General features: G+C 39.0%; 2 protein-coding genes across 6 annotated transcripts in view; both read left to right on the top strand.

Annotated features, from left to right (window-relative positions):
- The window catches only part of zgc:154142 (uncharacterized protein LOC555481 homolog), a 53,642-nt gene extending 47,553 nt beyond the window's left edge, over nt 1-6,089 (top strand). For all 3 annotated transcript variants that reach the window (XM_059028173.1, XM_034034983.3, XM_034921658.2), the window contains 6 exons: nt 297-479; nt 1,201-1,313; nt 1,653-1,747; nt 2,359-2,633; nt 3,069-3,229; nt 3,828-6,089. In XM_059028173.1, the coding sequence (XP_058884156.1) occupies nt 297-479; nt 1,201-1,313; nt 1,653-1,747; nt 2,359-2,633; nt 3,069-3,229; nt 3,828-4,022 (1,022 nt within the window). In that variant the 3' untranslated portion in view covers nt 4,023-6,089. The remainder of the gene's footprint in view (nt 1-296; nt 480-1,200; nt 1,314-1,652; nt 1,748-2,358; nt 2,634-3,068; nt 3,230-3,827) is intronic.
- Nucleotides 6,090-10,898: 4,809 nt separating this feature from the next.
- The window catches only part of LOC117421280 (protein FAM13A-like), an 82,171-nt gene continuing 76,176 nt past the window's right edge, over nt 10,899-16,893 (top strand). For all 3 annotated transcript variants that reach the window (XM_034921655.2, XM_034921653.2, XM_034921646.2), the window contains exons 1-2: nt 10,899-11,135; nt 15,334-15,523. In XM_034921655.2, the coding sequence (XP_034777546.2) occupies nt 11,058-11,135; nt 15,334-15,523 (268 nt within the window). In that variant the 5' untranslated portion in view covers nt 10,899-11,057. The remainder of the gene's footprint in view (nt 11,136-15,333; nt 15,524-16,893) is intronic.

Below are 16,893 nucleotides of genomic sequence, written 5' to 3'. Positions count from 1 at the left end.
AGTCAACAGTGTCCTGTGTATCACTCGAATACACATTTGGAGTCCTAATCCAAGTCAATGACAAAGACATCCCACTTGTTATATAATGGGTTTATATCCATGACGCATCTCTATTTGTAGTTCTGACTGCATTTTTTAATACAGTGAAATCCCAGGGGGAGAAACCTTAAGTTAGCAAAAAGTCTGTCATTACATCATCTGTTTGAAAAACAAGTACATAACAGCCTACAGTGATTTTCAAGCCTTGTCCTTAACATCTGGGAATATTATGATGAATCACCTTTTTTCCCATTAAGGTCGGTTTTGTGGACTTTTGGCCCCACCTGTACTGACGACAACAGGAAACAAAGTGGTGATTCGATTCTACAGTGGCAGTGAATTTGTGGAGAAAGGTTTCCGTGGATACTGGACAACTGATCCTTTTGTTTTTCCAACCTTGCCACCCAAACCCTCTAATCCCTGGGACAATGTTTCTATCAGTAAGTAAATAATGACGCATGAAGACAGCAGGGATGTGAGTGTGTGACATAATGGTAATTAAAATGGTAAGCATATTTCAGAACAACTGATGCATTATGAAGAAATACAAAGTGCATGCTGGATATGAAGCTGTCCTGTGCATTTTTCTAATTCTCTATTCAAATACTTGGCAAAAAAAGAACACTGTCACACCCTTGTCTCATTTGAATACTTTAATGCAACTGACACCTTACCCTTAATTTCTTTTCTGATGATAATAAACATCTGTGATAAAGTAAACATCACACCTAGAAAACAAAACCGTAAACCAACTATTGACTGGTATATGTGGATTTTGGGTCTGTTGTTATTATTATTTATTTAGCAGACACCTTTATCCAAGGTGACTTACAGAGACTAGGGTGTGTGAACTATGCATCAGCTGCAGAGTCACTTACAACAACGTCTCAACCGTAAGACAGAGCACTTGCTGAAGGTAACACAGTGAGTCAGGGAGTGAGCTGGGATTTGAACCGGGGACCTCCTGGTTACAAGCCCTTTTCTTTAACCACCGGATCACACAGCCTCCTATCTCAGACAAAGCTATCTCAGATACAGTTCTAAAAGACTGTGTTGATTATGTTTTTCCTATAGGCTGGATCACAAATGGGTTTGATGTAAAGAGGTATTACAGCCTATGTCAATTAATATAGTGTAACCTCTCGGTTTCCTGATTTACAGACTGGCCCTCAAACTGTGGCACTCCCGCTATTCCACCGCATACACAAGTTGCAAGAGTAGTGAACGGTGAAGAGGCAATTCCCCATTCATGGCCCTGGCAAGTATCAATGCAGGTGAGTTTACATTTTAAGGTCTTGGACAGCAAGCATGGGAAACCCCATTCTATAGCCCAAGGAGAATAGTTCTCCCCAACTCCAGACCCCTACAATAGGGGTTGATAAAACAACTGCTCCCTCGGGGCATGCCAATCCACACAGAAAAGTAAAGGCAATGTAAATCAACCTTTTACATTGTCTCTAGCATGTTTGTTGCTGACCCTACCAAAGATTAACAGTGCAGATAAATACCAAATGTTCATCCTGTGGATGAAGAGTGACTACAGACTTTATCATGTATCTGTATGATAAACAGCTTTAAACAACATCCTCTAAAAATACCTATTTTTCTTCTAGGCTCGATTCATAGAGGTTGTACCATTCCAGCATTCGTGTGGAGGCACTCTCATTCATGAAGAATGGGTCCTTACAGCTGCTCACTGTTTTCAGCAGTAAGATTTATAATACATATTCTGGGCTTTAAAATCCATGTTTGGGGATTAATCCCCCTGCATAAATTACTGAATATCTGATTCTGGAGATATAAGGAGGAGTCTGTCCGTTAATCCATCAGTCTGTATGTCACAGTTTTGCATTTATCAGGAGACATTGATCAAGTTGCAATTAAACATGGAATTACTAATTCCTATTCTGCACTATTCTGTACATACTGTTGAAATATGTCATGATCATCAAGTTTTTCATCATACTGAATTAACAGCCGTGGAGTGGAGTTTATGTTACTGACTACTTGTTGGCACAAGCAATATTATCACTGATACGGTATTTCTTCTGTTGAAGATCTTTTGGTTCGTTGCTTATATTTCAATTTGGAATATGCAGATATTTCAAAGACAATGCTCTATGTGAAACGTTACTGCTTTTGGACATTCACTCCATTCAGCAATCTGACCATGTGCTCCACAGCAAAGGTCCCAAGATGCCACACTTGGTAAAACTGGATTTATTAAATGTTAATGGAAAGCGATCTATTTTTGCTTATATTCGTTTACTAAAAATCTTCATTATTATGAGATACACTCTCTGTGTCTCTGTCCAACAGGTTGTCAAGACCCAACAATTGGCAAATGTGCCTTGGCAAGCACAACATGACTTTTTTGGAGCCCACTGAGCAGTGCTCTGGCATAGATGCCATCATTATCCATGAGGGTTTCCGGTATCCAGAGGGAAATGATATTTCTAATGACATTGCTTTGATTCACTTGAAACAAAAAATCAACATGACCAGAGAAATCAGCCCTGCATGCCTACCAAGCTCTACTGATATACTGCCCAAAGGAAAGTTCTGCTATGTGACCGGGTGGGGGGATGATAAGAGTGAGTATTACAAAGTTAATGCTAACAACTTGCTCTACTGTGGCTTGTACAGATTACAATTACATTTGTAAATGGTTTGAATTGTATTTATAGATCTAGTTCTTATAATACCTTCAAGGTCTAAGTTCTAAAATTATTTGGGATGCTTAGTGTTTTAAATGTCAATCATCACTTGTTGGCCCAGTCATTTAATAATTCAGAGGCCTAGCTTTTCAGAAACAACACCACTCAAGTTTCAGTGTATATTTAAACACATTTGCATTATCATGGTTACTATCTTTACCATTTGTGTGCAGATATATGATGGTGTACCTGTATTGTGTCTGCTTCTGTACAGAATGTTTTTGATTGAAGTAATAAAGTTTATTCCACACTGAAACAATTTAAAGGAATAGTTACGACCTGTATTAATGCATACCTCTTGCTTACACCTAGGTTCAGCCTTACCAGTTGTTGCAAAGAAATTAAATCAGGCCCCATTGCCCATCGTTCCTTATGAAACCTGTAGCAAACCTATGTACTGGTGGAACCAGGTTAGACCCTCCATGATCTGTGCTGGGTTTGAGACCCCTGATGAACTCAAGTCTGCCTGTCAGGTAATTCATCCATACCGCGAAACACTCTTGGATAAAGCTATACCAAAGTAATAGGCAGGGCCAGGGATGGAAAAGTACTGTTATATTTGCCTTGCATAATATCTTTTACCTTACCAGATTTTACTGTGGGTCAGAATAGAAACATATATGTATGCACGGTAGGTAACAAGCTCAGGTTTGTCAAAGTAACCTCTTAATAAATAACTTGAAACACACAAAATATATTGTGCTTAGAAGTGCACAATACATGTAGACGTTGATAAAGACTTCACATTGAAACTTTCGTCTAAGTATTTCTATAAGATCATAATAAAACCAAGAATGCCTCAAACTAGTTTTTTTCTTCCCTGTAATGTTAGCCACTGTTAGCCCAAAAATGAATAAATAAATAAATAACCATCAAAGCTGACATGCCAGACATAAACAGATATTAATCAGGTGTTTCTTGTTGTTACAGACAAGAATAAACACAAATAAACAACCATTATGGTGTGAAATCACACAGTGGGGCTGAAACAGTGTGTCTGGTAGATAAGTCGAAATAAGTGTTCAAAATATGGATGACTAAACCATAACACTTTTCATTCTACTGATCCAGGGTGATTCTGGGGGACCTCTTGTCTGCCAATCAGAGAGTAATAAAGCTGTCTGGAAGGTCCATGGAGTTGTCAGTTTCGGGCCGCGTGGGTGCGTGGTGGACAAAAAACCCTCTGTTTTTACCAGAGTGTCAGCCTTTATAGACTGGACTGAAGACATCATTAGGAAATTCATTCATGAAAAGAACACTCCTTGAAATTATGATGTAAATCTCCCTGTGCTTTAAATTAATGAATATGTCAAATGTTTTTTGACTGCTTGAAGATCTAGATAGTGTATTAAAGATCAATAAAACATGATGAAGAATTGCTGTGAAATGTTCCTGTGAGTTCCCTACTTGGTGTGGGCATTGCCTTTTCATTGCTGTTTTATGTGGTATTAGGAACTATTGTGCATGAAAGATGAACTAATTTTCATGTACAAAATAAATACGAAATAAATTCTGTGATCTAGGGGCCAAATCTGTTGCTTTTCTTCTATGAGCATAGTGTGGTAATTATATGAGCTTTATGTTAGAAGTCAAGAGAAGGGAGTCATTTTCAAATAATAGACATTAGTCATTTAGCTGTCTATGTAAATTACTTTTGCATATTACAATGTATATTACAATGTATGCAGATCAATGGGAGTGATGCGTTTCATCTAGGTTTTAGACATTGCGACTCAAAGTGCAGTGCCCGCCTCTCCCGCTGAAGAAGGACAGGGAGCTGACAGACCCACTACAGTCAAAATAAAAGTGTCAGATGAGAAAGGCGAATGCTCTGCTCAAAAGGTAGCCAGATGCAGCCTCAGAAAAACAAAATAAATATGGAATTTGTTTTTCATTTAGTAATGACTCTCTTAATTGAGACGACTTTGTTTTGTTATTAGATAAATATCTCACCTTTTCATTTATGATATTCTCCATGTATTTAAAAAGCATCAGGCCTTGCATTGGCACACTATTGAATTTTTAAAGTACAGTATTTTTTTTCCCCATGCAAAAGGTACAGAGAAAATAAATGTGTTATAGTGCAACTTAATTTGAATGAAAACTTTTTGGTATGCTGAACCCCGTAGCAATACATAAATACTGCTTGATAATTTACTTAAAACCTTTTGAATGTCTGTTATTGCTCAGACTTTGCTTGAGGACATTTTCATGCTTCTTGATCACATTATCAACATGGTACTGTTCTGATTTTTCCACGTTTATTTCTTGTAGTAAAAACATGAATGTAATTTTGGGTAAACTCCAAAAATGAATGTGATGAAGTGCTGAGAAAACACAGAAAATGCGAATTTGGGGAACATAAATTAACGTATAATCCCTTATGACAAGAATTCTATGGTTTTACTACTAGGAATCTTATAGTAAAATTTAGTTAATTGGGACATACTATAGTATAGAGAAATACTATAAAATTCTATAGTAAATATTATACAACACTACAGAACGAAGTAGTACAAACAAAAATACTATACAAATACTATAGGATATTATAGGAATGCTATAAGTCACTATAGAAATCCTATAGGATTTTATAGTAATACTATAGATTTTTTTTCCTAAGGGATGAACTATGTACACACGAACCTAATTATTTTTCAGCAATCAATACATGATTCTGACTTGATATTTGTTTAAGATAAATGTAAATAATGTTCACAAACATTACAACCATTACAATACACCTGTCTCTCTCTTGTCAACTCTCATCTCTTTCCACGCTCAGCTTTCCACTGTGTTCTTGCAAATGACAGCAGCAGGCACCTTTCTGTAGACGTGCTCTACACGCCATTGGAGCAGGTCTAACTTTAGATGCCTAAATGACTGTTTAGATAGTCTAAATGTTTGAAAATCACATGTGAATATGGTAATGAGCTAAAACCTGACTAGACATCGCTAGACGGGGCAGGGCATCTAAGGACATGAATGTGGGAATTTAGATGCTTTGGAAAATCGCTCTTACACTAGACCCCCGTCCAAATGTCTAAAAAGCTGAGTTACACCTGTATAAAGTCCTTAGGTGCCTTTGAAAATCTACCCCCTAATGGCTAATCTGAAACTTAGAAAATATATTGCTGCCTCTATTGTATATTGCATTTTACAATGTTTATGATTATATATGAGTAAAGACATATCTGTCTTCCATTGAGTTAAATGGGAGGTACTTTGTAAATGACCCCCTCAGCCTAATCAGCTGAGCCACCATCTTCTCCAACTCACTCAATACATATTGTGTGCGATATTTTGTGTCGACTGAATGACGTGAGGATTAAAATGTTTTCTGGAATTAAAAAAAAGAGTTTTTTTCAGCAATACAAGTTTTCAGAACTTCTATATAGACTTTTTGTATTATTTCCAGTAAATGATTTTCAATTAATCATTGCTATTCTAATCTGGCAGTAAACACGGGTCTCCATGAATGTAGGCTAAACCTCTATGCATGTAGGCGATAATAATGTAGATTTTTATGGTCACTCATGTCAATGAAACATGAACAAACCATAGACAAAATGAACATGGACTCAGATCAGAGACAGAGCATGGATGACCATGGGTATCCAAGGCACTTTTAAAGTCTGGTTCACAAGACAGGAGCAAGGGCTGCATAGGAGAGAAGTGCTTTTGTGAGTTAAGGATGAGTACAGGGATTCTCCTGGGCTCGCCTCGCAGAGGTGAGACAAAACTGATCAGCCTCAAAGGCTGGGAAGCAACAGATACTTCCCCCAAGGGGAAGGAAAAAGAGTTAGGATAGATTGGCTGGGGGACCCCTCAAGCTTGTGGAGAACCTTCCTGGGCCTCTAAGGTTGGGGAGACCATTGCAGAGATGGAGTGGCATAGTGGAGGAGGGGATGATGGTAGAAAACAAAAAACGCAAGACAAAGAACAAGGGAATGACTTAAGGTTTAAATTGGGATGTTGCCCCCTGAACCACACACAAGGCTACAGTAAGTGGCCCAAAAAACATCTACTAATCGATTTAAAGCAAGCTGGTGACTTACAAGAAAGATGGTGGTTGCAGAGGACTGTAAAATGTTGATGTAGTATACTGTTAGTGTTTTCAGATTCTTACAAATTGTTTGAGAGGAAATTATAACTATTCCACAATCATTACATTCTCTTACTGCTCCAGAAGAATTGGGAGTTGGAACTCTGTATTAATGCCTGTGATTTGAGCATCTAGCATAAGGAAGCACTTGTCACCTAAGCACCCACTCTTGACCCTCTATGAATAACTCATATGCGCTTGCCCATTGTGACTGAAACTGACTTGCTACCGGTAAATGTAGCTATATTACAGTACACATGCACATGTCAGCAGGATTGATATTGTTTGGGGGGAAAAATTACATAATATGCCATGTGTAGGGACAAAAGTGTGTGGTACATACCACAGGTATTTCATACTCGCGCTGTCCTTCAGAAAGAGGTTTGCTGCATTAAGGTAACTTCGTGGTTAGCTTATGGATTCTTGTAGTTCTTAAATTGAATATTGAAAATCAGGCTTGTGTAGACTTATTTTGTTTTATGTTGGACATGAAACATAAATATTTGATAGGGACGTCAAAAAATAAACATGAATGATCTGCCTTTGTCCTTCGGGCGGCGCTGCCTCACTTGCTACCCCTCAATGTGTCACATGACTTTAGGCGAGTTCACTTATATCTACTGAAAGAAAAAGAAACCCATGCAGGTTTGGGTGCATGCCTGTTTATGTTGTTACCGTTACATCGTGGAGGGACACCCCCGTCGAGCTATCGGGTGTATGATCAGGAGGTGTATTAGGAGAATGAAAATAGAAAAACAAAACAACAAAACAAAAACAAAATAGATGAAATGGAAATGACAGAGAAACATTCATTTACAGTAAGGTACATCATTATATTGTAGCACTGGATGAAATTACTAACGGAAAAGTAAGGCAGTCTTGACAACAGAGCACGGTTCTATAGCCAGCAGGTTCTTTATTTGCAGCAACAGGTTCACAGAAAGTAACACAGCTCACAGCACACGATTCTCCACTCTGAATCCACACACACTCACACACCTGATGCACCCTCTTTTATCCCCCCTCAGACCCAGACACAGAAAATACAAAGTTACAATTATGTGATGCTCACTAACAACAATGCAACATATTATAACATTCCTCACCCAATCAGAGTACTGTACAGCCACATGGGGTTCACGTGAACTGCACTTGGTGACCCTGTGTAGGCTGCCTGATCCAGCGCCAAGTCCCAGCACCCTGTCGCATGGTGCAAGCAATCAAGCCCCTCAAGTTAACAGTTCCTGAATGCAATACAGCCACAGACAAAGATGGTCCGTCTGCCCCCGCCGCTACATAGCCCACCCTTAGTTCTCCTCATCCCTGAGGAGACAAACAAAGTCCTGGAGGCATCAAGGCAGACGTCTGTGGCATTGTGGCCGACAAAAAGGGACAGCCAGTGGTGTGCCCCCAACCGCAGACAGTGGCTGCGGGCTGCCAGTGGGACTCACCTTGGCAAAGGTGCCAGCTGGCAAATGTGGAAGTCCCGGGCAAAGGTGAGTCTGAGGGTCCTACTGTGTGGTACTACGATCTGCCACCTCACCTCCCGGTCTGCTGGCTCCTTCCACCACTGCTGTAGTACCCCGTCCCTGATGGCCAAACTGCTCCACTACGCCCACAGTGCCTTTGTCGCTGGCAACTGCAGGACTATACTGTCCCACAGCGGCTTCCAGTGTTCCTCCAGCCAGCACAGCACTCGCTGTAGATAAGCATCCTGGTCCTGCTGTCGCCTCCACTCCACTGCTGTGACCACGGTCAGCTCACTACAGATTGCGGCAGTCACCTGGCTCTCCCGCACCTTCTGGTGCCGTTCTCAGTCCCTAACCCTGCTTTGCTCGCTAACAACCAGCACGTCTGCGTTGTTGTGGTGAGTCCCGACTCTGTGCTGTATTCGGTAATTGAAGGGTTGTAGCTGCTCGATCCAGTGTGCCACCTGCCCCTCTGGTTCCTGAAATAACAGCAGCCACTACAACGCAGCATAATCCATGCGGATGATGAAGGGCAATCCATACAGATAGTGATGGAAACGGTGGATTGCCGGGACAACTGCAGGCAACTCCTGTCAGGTGATGCAGCACCACCGCTCTGCCTTGTTCAGGGACTGGCTGAAATAAGCCACTACCCACTCTCTGTCTGCACCGTGCTGTGACATGACAGCTGTGATCCCTTCATTGCCGGGACCTGTGTCAAGTAGGAACGGGAGAGTTGGATCAGGTAGAAGTACAGGTGCCTGAGTCAGCAACCGGTTTAAGGGTGCAGCGATTAGTGACCAACTGGGCGACGAAGCAGCAGTAATAGGAGGCAAACCCCACGAACCCTCACAGTTGGTTGGACGAAACGGGCCAGTCCCGGACAGCGCTGATCTTGTCGGGCTCAGTGTGGATGCCTCCCCACCTACTCGCTGTCCCAGGAAGGTGACCTACCGCACTTGTCCGGATGCAGTTTCAGACCAGCCGCCACTACTCGCTCCAACACCTCACGTAGGGAGCGTAGAGCCTCGGGGAACATTGGCCTGTGTACCAGTAAGTCGTCCAAGAACACCAGCTAGCGTGGTGGTGGAATCCATTCAGCGCCTTCTCCATCAGCCGCTCAAAGGTAGCAGGCGCATTACACAGCCCGAATGGCATGACTCGAAACGGCCACAGCCCCCAGCCGGTGGAGAAGGCAGTCTTTGGCCAGGCTCCCATTAGCCGCTTTTTAAGTCCAGCAAGCTAAACCAGCCTGAGCCAGTCACCAAGTCCAGAGACTCATCGATGCAGGGAAAGGGATAAGAGTCCTTGCGGATCACTTCATTCAGCCGCCGGTTGTCCACACAGAACCTCCAGTGTCCATCCTTCTTGGGGACCATAACGACCGGCACAGCCCACGGACTGTCGGACGGCTCGACCAGCCTCCCGCATCTCGCTGAGGATCTTTTCCACAGCCTCCTGTAGCAGCTGGGCCACAGCTTGATAGCGGTGCTGCGTCCCCGGTGTCGATGGCGTGTTGTACTCGGTGAACATGCTGAACGCTGGGCTCACAGTCCTACACCCACCGCTACAATATTGTTCATTAGTTCACCGCTGATTGGTATATGTTCACTTCAAATTCTGTAAAGAGTTTGAAAACATTCAATTATTTTCTAAAAACAGTGCACTCATGTTAATTTAAACAAAACATAAACAAATAAATAAAACAGCAGCAAACTACCTGTCGTTTAAAAATACAAGTGAACAATGCAGTTTTTGTTGGACGAACGTGAAGGATCTCATGGTGGTTTTATTTTATTTATTTATTTATTTTACTCGCCTTCATTTTTTATTGTTGGACTTTTATGGACTCTGTATTGTATAAGAAACCTGCCGGAACACAATCTCTGTCTCAGTCTCTACAGCCCAGTAATACAATAGCTGTATTCCACACAATTAACCAGTTTTATTTGTTCCAGTGCCAATTTGTTTCCCATTATTTGAGTGCATAAAAAAGCAAAGTGTATCAAAACTAGTAATAAACCCAGAATGTCATTTACTGTCCCAATTTAATTTGAATATCAATTGTGAACAGGTCTCAATACTGTTATCACAGTGAAAACAATTCTAAAGAAGCAATTCTGTTGAAATGTACATAAGTGCCTCGCTTTGTATTTCATTTTAGGTATAATTGTCAACAGAGTGAAAATGCAGGCAGTAGTTTTTATTTATTTATTTATTTTAATTTTTTTTAAAAAACCTTTAAACTAGTAGGACCTTACAAGCATTGTTTTTCTGATTTTTATCTATATCCACTATCACTCTCACATGGCCAAAATATTATAATGGTCTTTATTAATTGTGCAGTACAGGACAAAACACAAAAAAACTGAAGTCTCATAGAACACCAGAGATTTTCATGTTTTTGAGATGATTATGTATGTATTTTTGGTGCTGAGAAACACAAAGAACTTCCTCATTTTAGACACCGTGAAAAAAAAAAGTTGTTTAAGGATGTTTCTTCACTCTTGATCACATGATCAAGAAATCCAGCCAATAGGAGCACACAGCTCAGATTTCAGTCTGAAAGGGACTAATGACATGGGTTGCAAATCAAAACAGCAAACTCAAACCCTCTGCAGAGACCTTCTCAGACAAATGACCTCATGGTTGGATGTTACCTTTTCCAGTATCCACACTTTGTCATCGGTGGGATAGACTGTTGGAATGTTCTTGGTTTTTAGTTAAATGTTTCTGGGCCAGCAGCTTCAACAGTTTGTGCAAACTCTTCCCGAAAGAATGGGGGCAGGAGCCTTAGCCAACTGTGTAAGTACAGACTGCTTATTTTACATGAAAAGTAGGGCAGTACAGATTATTATTTATTTATTTATTTTTTATTTTTTTGTAATTACGATGCCTTGAGTTATTGAATCATTTGCTTTTTCAGTATCGGTCATCTAGTACTCTTCCTATCGCAGACAGCTCAAACAAGCATTTTTTTTTAAACCTCTTTTTACTTTTATGTACGAAATGTGTTTATTTTAACAGCACAACCCATAGATTAAGTTATTCTTTAAAAAAACTCTCCTAATTAAATAGATTTTGTTTTTTTGCTTTTATTAGAACAAACCATGACAACAACAAAAGCCTCTCGTGTGGCTGTTTTTTCAACAGAGCGCAGTAATTCAGTTCTGCCATGTCAGTACAACGTGTAGTAAAAGAAATGACAGATGTCCGACTCAGAAAAGGCCATTCGGTCAAACGCGTTCATTAGTACACGTATTAATTTGAATTTAATTGTAATTGTTGTAATTCTAATTATTACTAATTTGGCAAATCGGATCACTGAAAATGAAAGAGAGAGAAAATTATTTTAAAGAAAATAGTATGTGTAATCAATTAACCAATTAATAAAAGTCGACTTACATTTGAAATTGAAAACACAAAAACGTTTGGGTAACTGAATCGTGTCAGTCAACATGATATGTCTTAAGAAGTCGCCGATTAACAGATTTCCAGATTGAAAAATCTGGACATTTTTTCTTCAATTCACCAATTCAAGAGTTAAAATAACTGTATATAACCTCGTCGTCATTTAACAGTTAAACATTGGGTGTAATTATTGCAGATCGTAACAATTAATTATTTTCTTTTTATTGTCATCTGACTAAAATAGAAAAAAAGACTGTACAGGAAATTAAACAGATTGTGAAACACATCAACCATAAAATTGTTGCTTTTATTTTTGAATGGCCTTAACAATCATACTGCTATAGTTTTGTACAGTAGAAAAACTGGAATCATTTTACAATTGTAATGTTTCCGACCAGGACAAGAAAATCTGGGCTGAATAACTGACAATCCCATTTTTCCTGAGATGCCTGGTAACCCTAAATCGGCAGCATTGAGCAAATCTATATTTGCATGAGAGAAGAAAATAATCTTTTGCCGCGGTATTTTCTAATTTCCTTATTCTCGATGTTATCCCGAAGTCGATTAGATATTCTTGTAATTACTCTGTGAACACGAAGTCATTACAAGGGACTCGATACTGTAAAATTACCAGCTCCTGCGTAAAAAAATGCGCAGTTAATTTACATGGATTTAAAACACTTATTATTTTATGTATTCTGATTGGTCCAAATCAAGTCTGACGGAAGGCCATTCTTGTCAAAAATGCGTTGTTTAGTACACGTTTCAAATATTTAGTATATGTTCTTATTTGACTTTAGTAGGTGTTGTAATTTTAATTATTACCCACAATAATTTGGACAATCAGATAACAGAAAATGAAATGAGAACCAATGAATTTAAGAAAGTAGTATGTCTAATAAATTATCCAATTAAGTCGCCTTATGTCTGCCATTCCCGCCCAATTCATGGTGGTATATGGACTTGGCATTGCGTAAAGTGAAAAGTCTAGTGAAAGATGGATAGACCCGGACCCTCAGAGACCAGCATCAACCGGCAGTTTCAGAGTTGTTGAAAAGATCTGACATTGAATCAAATATTAGCTGTGGTAACTCAATATTTTAGCGTAAAACTGAAATAAATATAATTTATAAAATTTAAAAATAACACTATTGTGTATATTGTTAATACAAACTGAACCGTGTCACGGTCAACACTGTCTGTCTCAAGAAGTCGGCAGCACTCAGCAAATCTATATTTGCACCACAGAAGAAAATCTCTCGCCGCTATGATTTGCAATTTTCCTTATTCCTGATTTTTTTTAAGCGTATTTCATGGCTGAAATTAAAACTAAATTATTTGATCATTTGTAAATATAAATATACAGACTATTTACTTCCATTTAATAGAATAAAAAAACTTTATTTTTTAGTTGTAAGTCTGACAGAAATGATGCATAGCTTTGCTCTTGAGTAATAGGATATGTCATACAGATAGACGCTAAGTCTGTTAGTGCTGCACAGACTGATTATTCTGATCAAGCTTTCCACGGGTGAAGGTCAGTGGGGTTGATTGGGCTAATTTATTATTATTATTATTATTATTATTATTATTTGTTTATTTAGCAGACTTACAGAGACTAGGGTGTGCACTATGCATCAGCTGCAGAGTCACTTACAACTACGTCTCACCCGAAAGACGGAGCACAAGGAGGTTAAGTGACTTGCTCAGGGTCACACAATGAGTCAGTTGGCTGAGGTGGGATTTGAACCAGGGACCTCCTGGTTACAAGACCGTTTCTTTGACCACTGGACCACACAGCCTCCCAAGTTATATGTGAAACAAGTGAAGAAATAGCTGCTTGGATTTGTGTGGATTGCTGTTTTCTAGAGTTCAAGACAAAACCATCACCACAAATCCAAGCAGCTGCTTCTTCAGTTGATTAACTGTCAATGGTAAATTAGCCCAAACAACACCAATGACCTGTACCTGATTGTCAGCACCTGATTTTTGTGGAGAACTCAGTCTGAATAATTAGTTCTTGCAGCACTAGGCCTGTCAGTCTACATCTAACACTTTTTAACTTTATTTTTTTCAGTTATTTAATATCACTCAAGATGCCCACAGACCAATAATACAAACTTTAAGTTTCAGATATGTCTTTTGGAGGAATCAATGTTAGGTGACATCTGCTCAGTCAAGCATGTCAGTGTGCAAAGAGCTCAAGTAATCTCCACAGCACATTCAGTTCATCTTCAGTGAAGAGAGCCGTAAGACAGTATGCTGCTAAAAGTGGGTATTAAAGAAGTGCTGCAATATTAGGATTTTAAATGGACTTAACCTGCAGACGTAACCTTTAACAATTAGTATACCATGGTAATTAAAAATGCTTGTGCAGAAAAACTGCAGAATTCTACATTTTTAAACAACACTGCTTGGTGGATTGCAACCTTCATTTCTATTCTGTAACAGCAGTGCAAAAGTGGCCAAGTGGCTTTTTAACCACCCTGTGTGAAACAGGATCCGCAAGGGATGATATTAATCTAGTTTAAGCTGTCCCACTATGTGTCATCAGTGTCTGGCAATACAGTCAGATATCCTTGTTGTAACCTGTTACAAACTTGTTAGACTTTTTCTTTTGTGTGTCATTTTATTTCTACACACTAGAGCTATTAGCGTGATGGTTCTCAAAGCCTGTGAAACCAAAGTATTGTGTCCACCATGCCAACTAACCTAATATAGATTACAGCAATGCTGGTGAATGTAGTAGGGGAACTAGTCTTTACAGTCCACTCTTTTCCCAGTCCCTGTTTTTGCATTTCATAAATCTTTATTATTTTAAACTTACATTTTGGGGAAAAGTAGTTGCGTTGTAGGATAAGTTGGGGTGAAATGTGATTCAGTTGTGCAGAGTTTATAATTGCTGGATTGTAACAACTTGTAAATCTACTTTTGATTAGTGATATGTGTTTAAAGCATACGCTTTAGATGGTAATGTATTCAGAGAAGCTTAGGTTTTAAGTCAGTCAGATTGCTGTAGAATGTCTTCATTATATTGCATACTGTATCCTGATCCCAGTTCTAAAAGCATTTAACCACTGCAATTTCGCATTATTTCTGAGCCATGTTCAATATCAAGGAACTTATTCTTAATTTGCAGTAAATGTTTTGTGTATTCCTCATGGCAATTCTAACAAAGCCATACTTTCTATCACAACAACAAAAAAACAAAACAAAGAAAAACATATTTCCAATGGTCTGTAGTCTTATTCTGTGAGATGCACTTCTATGCAGACCTAGGTAGTTCCATTTAAAATGGTTTGGCAGCACGCATGCATTCAGTCAAGCTCCTTGGTTACACCGATTACTATAGCAATATAAACATACCAGCTCCCATTTCCTAGTTACAGGAGCACAGCTCACATCCCTCCCCTTTTGCTTTTAAAGAAAGTAGAGTTTCCCATTGAGAAAAGACCTCGGTATGGACTTCACACCTGCAGCTATTAATACACTATATTGTGGTGTTACAGTGTAGTGAATATCTCATCTGTTTCTCATGGATTCACTTGTGGTCAAAGTGGTTGACTGTTCCCCACTTCTTTGCTCTATGCAGCACAACACAAGCGCAGTGCGACTCAAAGAGGATATGAAGAAGATTGTCCAGCAGCCACTGATCAAGCAGAAAGGCCTAGGGTCCAGGAAAGCATTTGGCATTTCTCTACTGGACCTTCAGCAGCAAGGGCTAATACACGATGGCATTCCAAGCCTGGTGAAGAGCATGGTGGAATATTTGATGGAACATGGTAGGTACAGTTATACAGTGGGAATGATAACAGTGTTGTAGGACAGCCTATTTGTGCTGCAGTATGTAAGCAATAAGGCACGACAGGGTGTGTGATATACTCTAATATCATCATGCCACGGGTGATATTAGAGTAATTAGAGTATATCACACACACACTGAAGTGCCTTATTGCGCTTATAAAATAGGTTATCTTAGTAAATTGAAAAAAAAAATAAGTAAAACGTTTTTTAATCCTTCTGCCTAAAACTGAAAAGAAAAAATAGTTCCATATAACTTTATTTTTTTAATAAAACCAGAAATGCATTAAATAAAAAAAAAAGCGTTTTATAAATGTTGAACATTTACATTGAAGTGCAGTTTTTCTTTATTTGATTAGATATCCTTCTTGTAATTCTTGGTTTGTTCATTACATTTTAATCTAAAATATTACTGGCCATTTTCATCATGACACAGCACAAATGAGTCTGCCTTTAAATCACGCAGAACCTTCCTCACAAGACCTGCAACAGTATCAGGTGACAGTGCTGTATTTTATTTTATTTTTAATCATCCTTTGTTATGCGGGGTAAGGAGGAATGGCTACCAGATTTGTGCTACCGCTTTACAGTGGTGAGAAAGACGTTATTTGCATTATAGAATACCCGCACTTATCAAACTGACTGCAGTTTACAGCTGGACAACGTGAACTACTGGGCCCATGTTAAGAAACAATTTAAAACAATGCAGGTCACAGCAGAAGAGATGATACCGTCATACATGGACACATTTGGAGAGAAAGGTATGACAGGAATTGTCGAGATGCATTTATAAATATTGTGCATCAGATGCACAGCCACGCAGGGGGTGGGAATGGTGACAGCAGCCAGTGCAGGAGATGCAACCAACCAGAGGAGAAGAATGTACATAGACCAGAAGCAGCGGCAACAAAACATCCATTTATATTATTTGAATTGAACCAACTGAAATTTGTATTCTGTAAAGGCCATGAAAAGAAATGAGAAATGTTATTGAAACTTGTAGTTTTTCTAGCAAACTTTGTGTATGTATGTCACTCTTTGGAGTAACATATATATATATATATATATATATATATATATATATATATATATATATATATATAAGAAAAAAAGAAAAGGATATTTCAGGTACTTAAAAAGGTAGAATAATTGATTACAAATCAATTATCAGGAAGTTTCGGACTACAAGTCCTTCATCGGCTGAATACGAAAAAACAGTGCTTTAAGATTTTGATAAAAAACAAACAAATAGTCTGTTAAACAAAATTCCAGAATGTTGATGATGATGATGATGATGATGATGATGATGATGATGATCTCAGAATAGAATGTTCATTCCAAATGGCTCCAA

The sequence above is a fragment of the Acipenser ruthenus genome, chromosome 1 (genome assembly GCF_902713425.1).
Source record: "Acipenser ruthenus chromosome 1, fAciRut3.2 maternal haplotype, whole genome shotgun sequence".
Taxonomy (NCBI): Eukaryota; Metazoa; Chordata; class Actinopteri; order Acipenseriformes; family Acipenseridae; genus Acipenser; species Acipenser ruthenus.
This window is presented reverse-complemented; position numbering and strand designations above follow the sequence as displayed.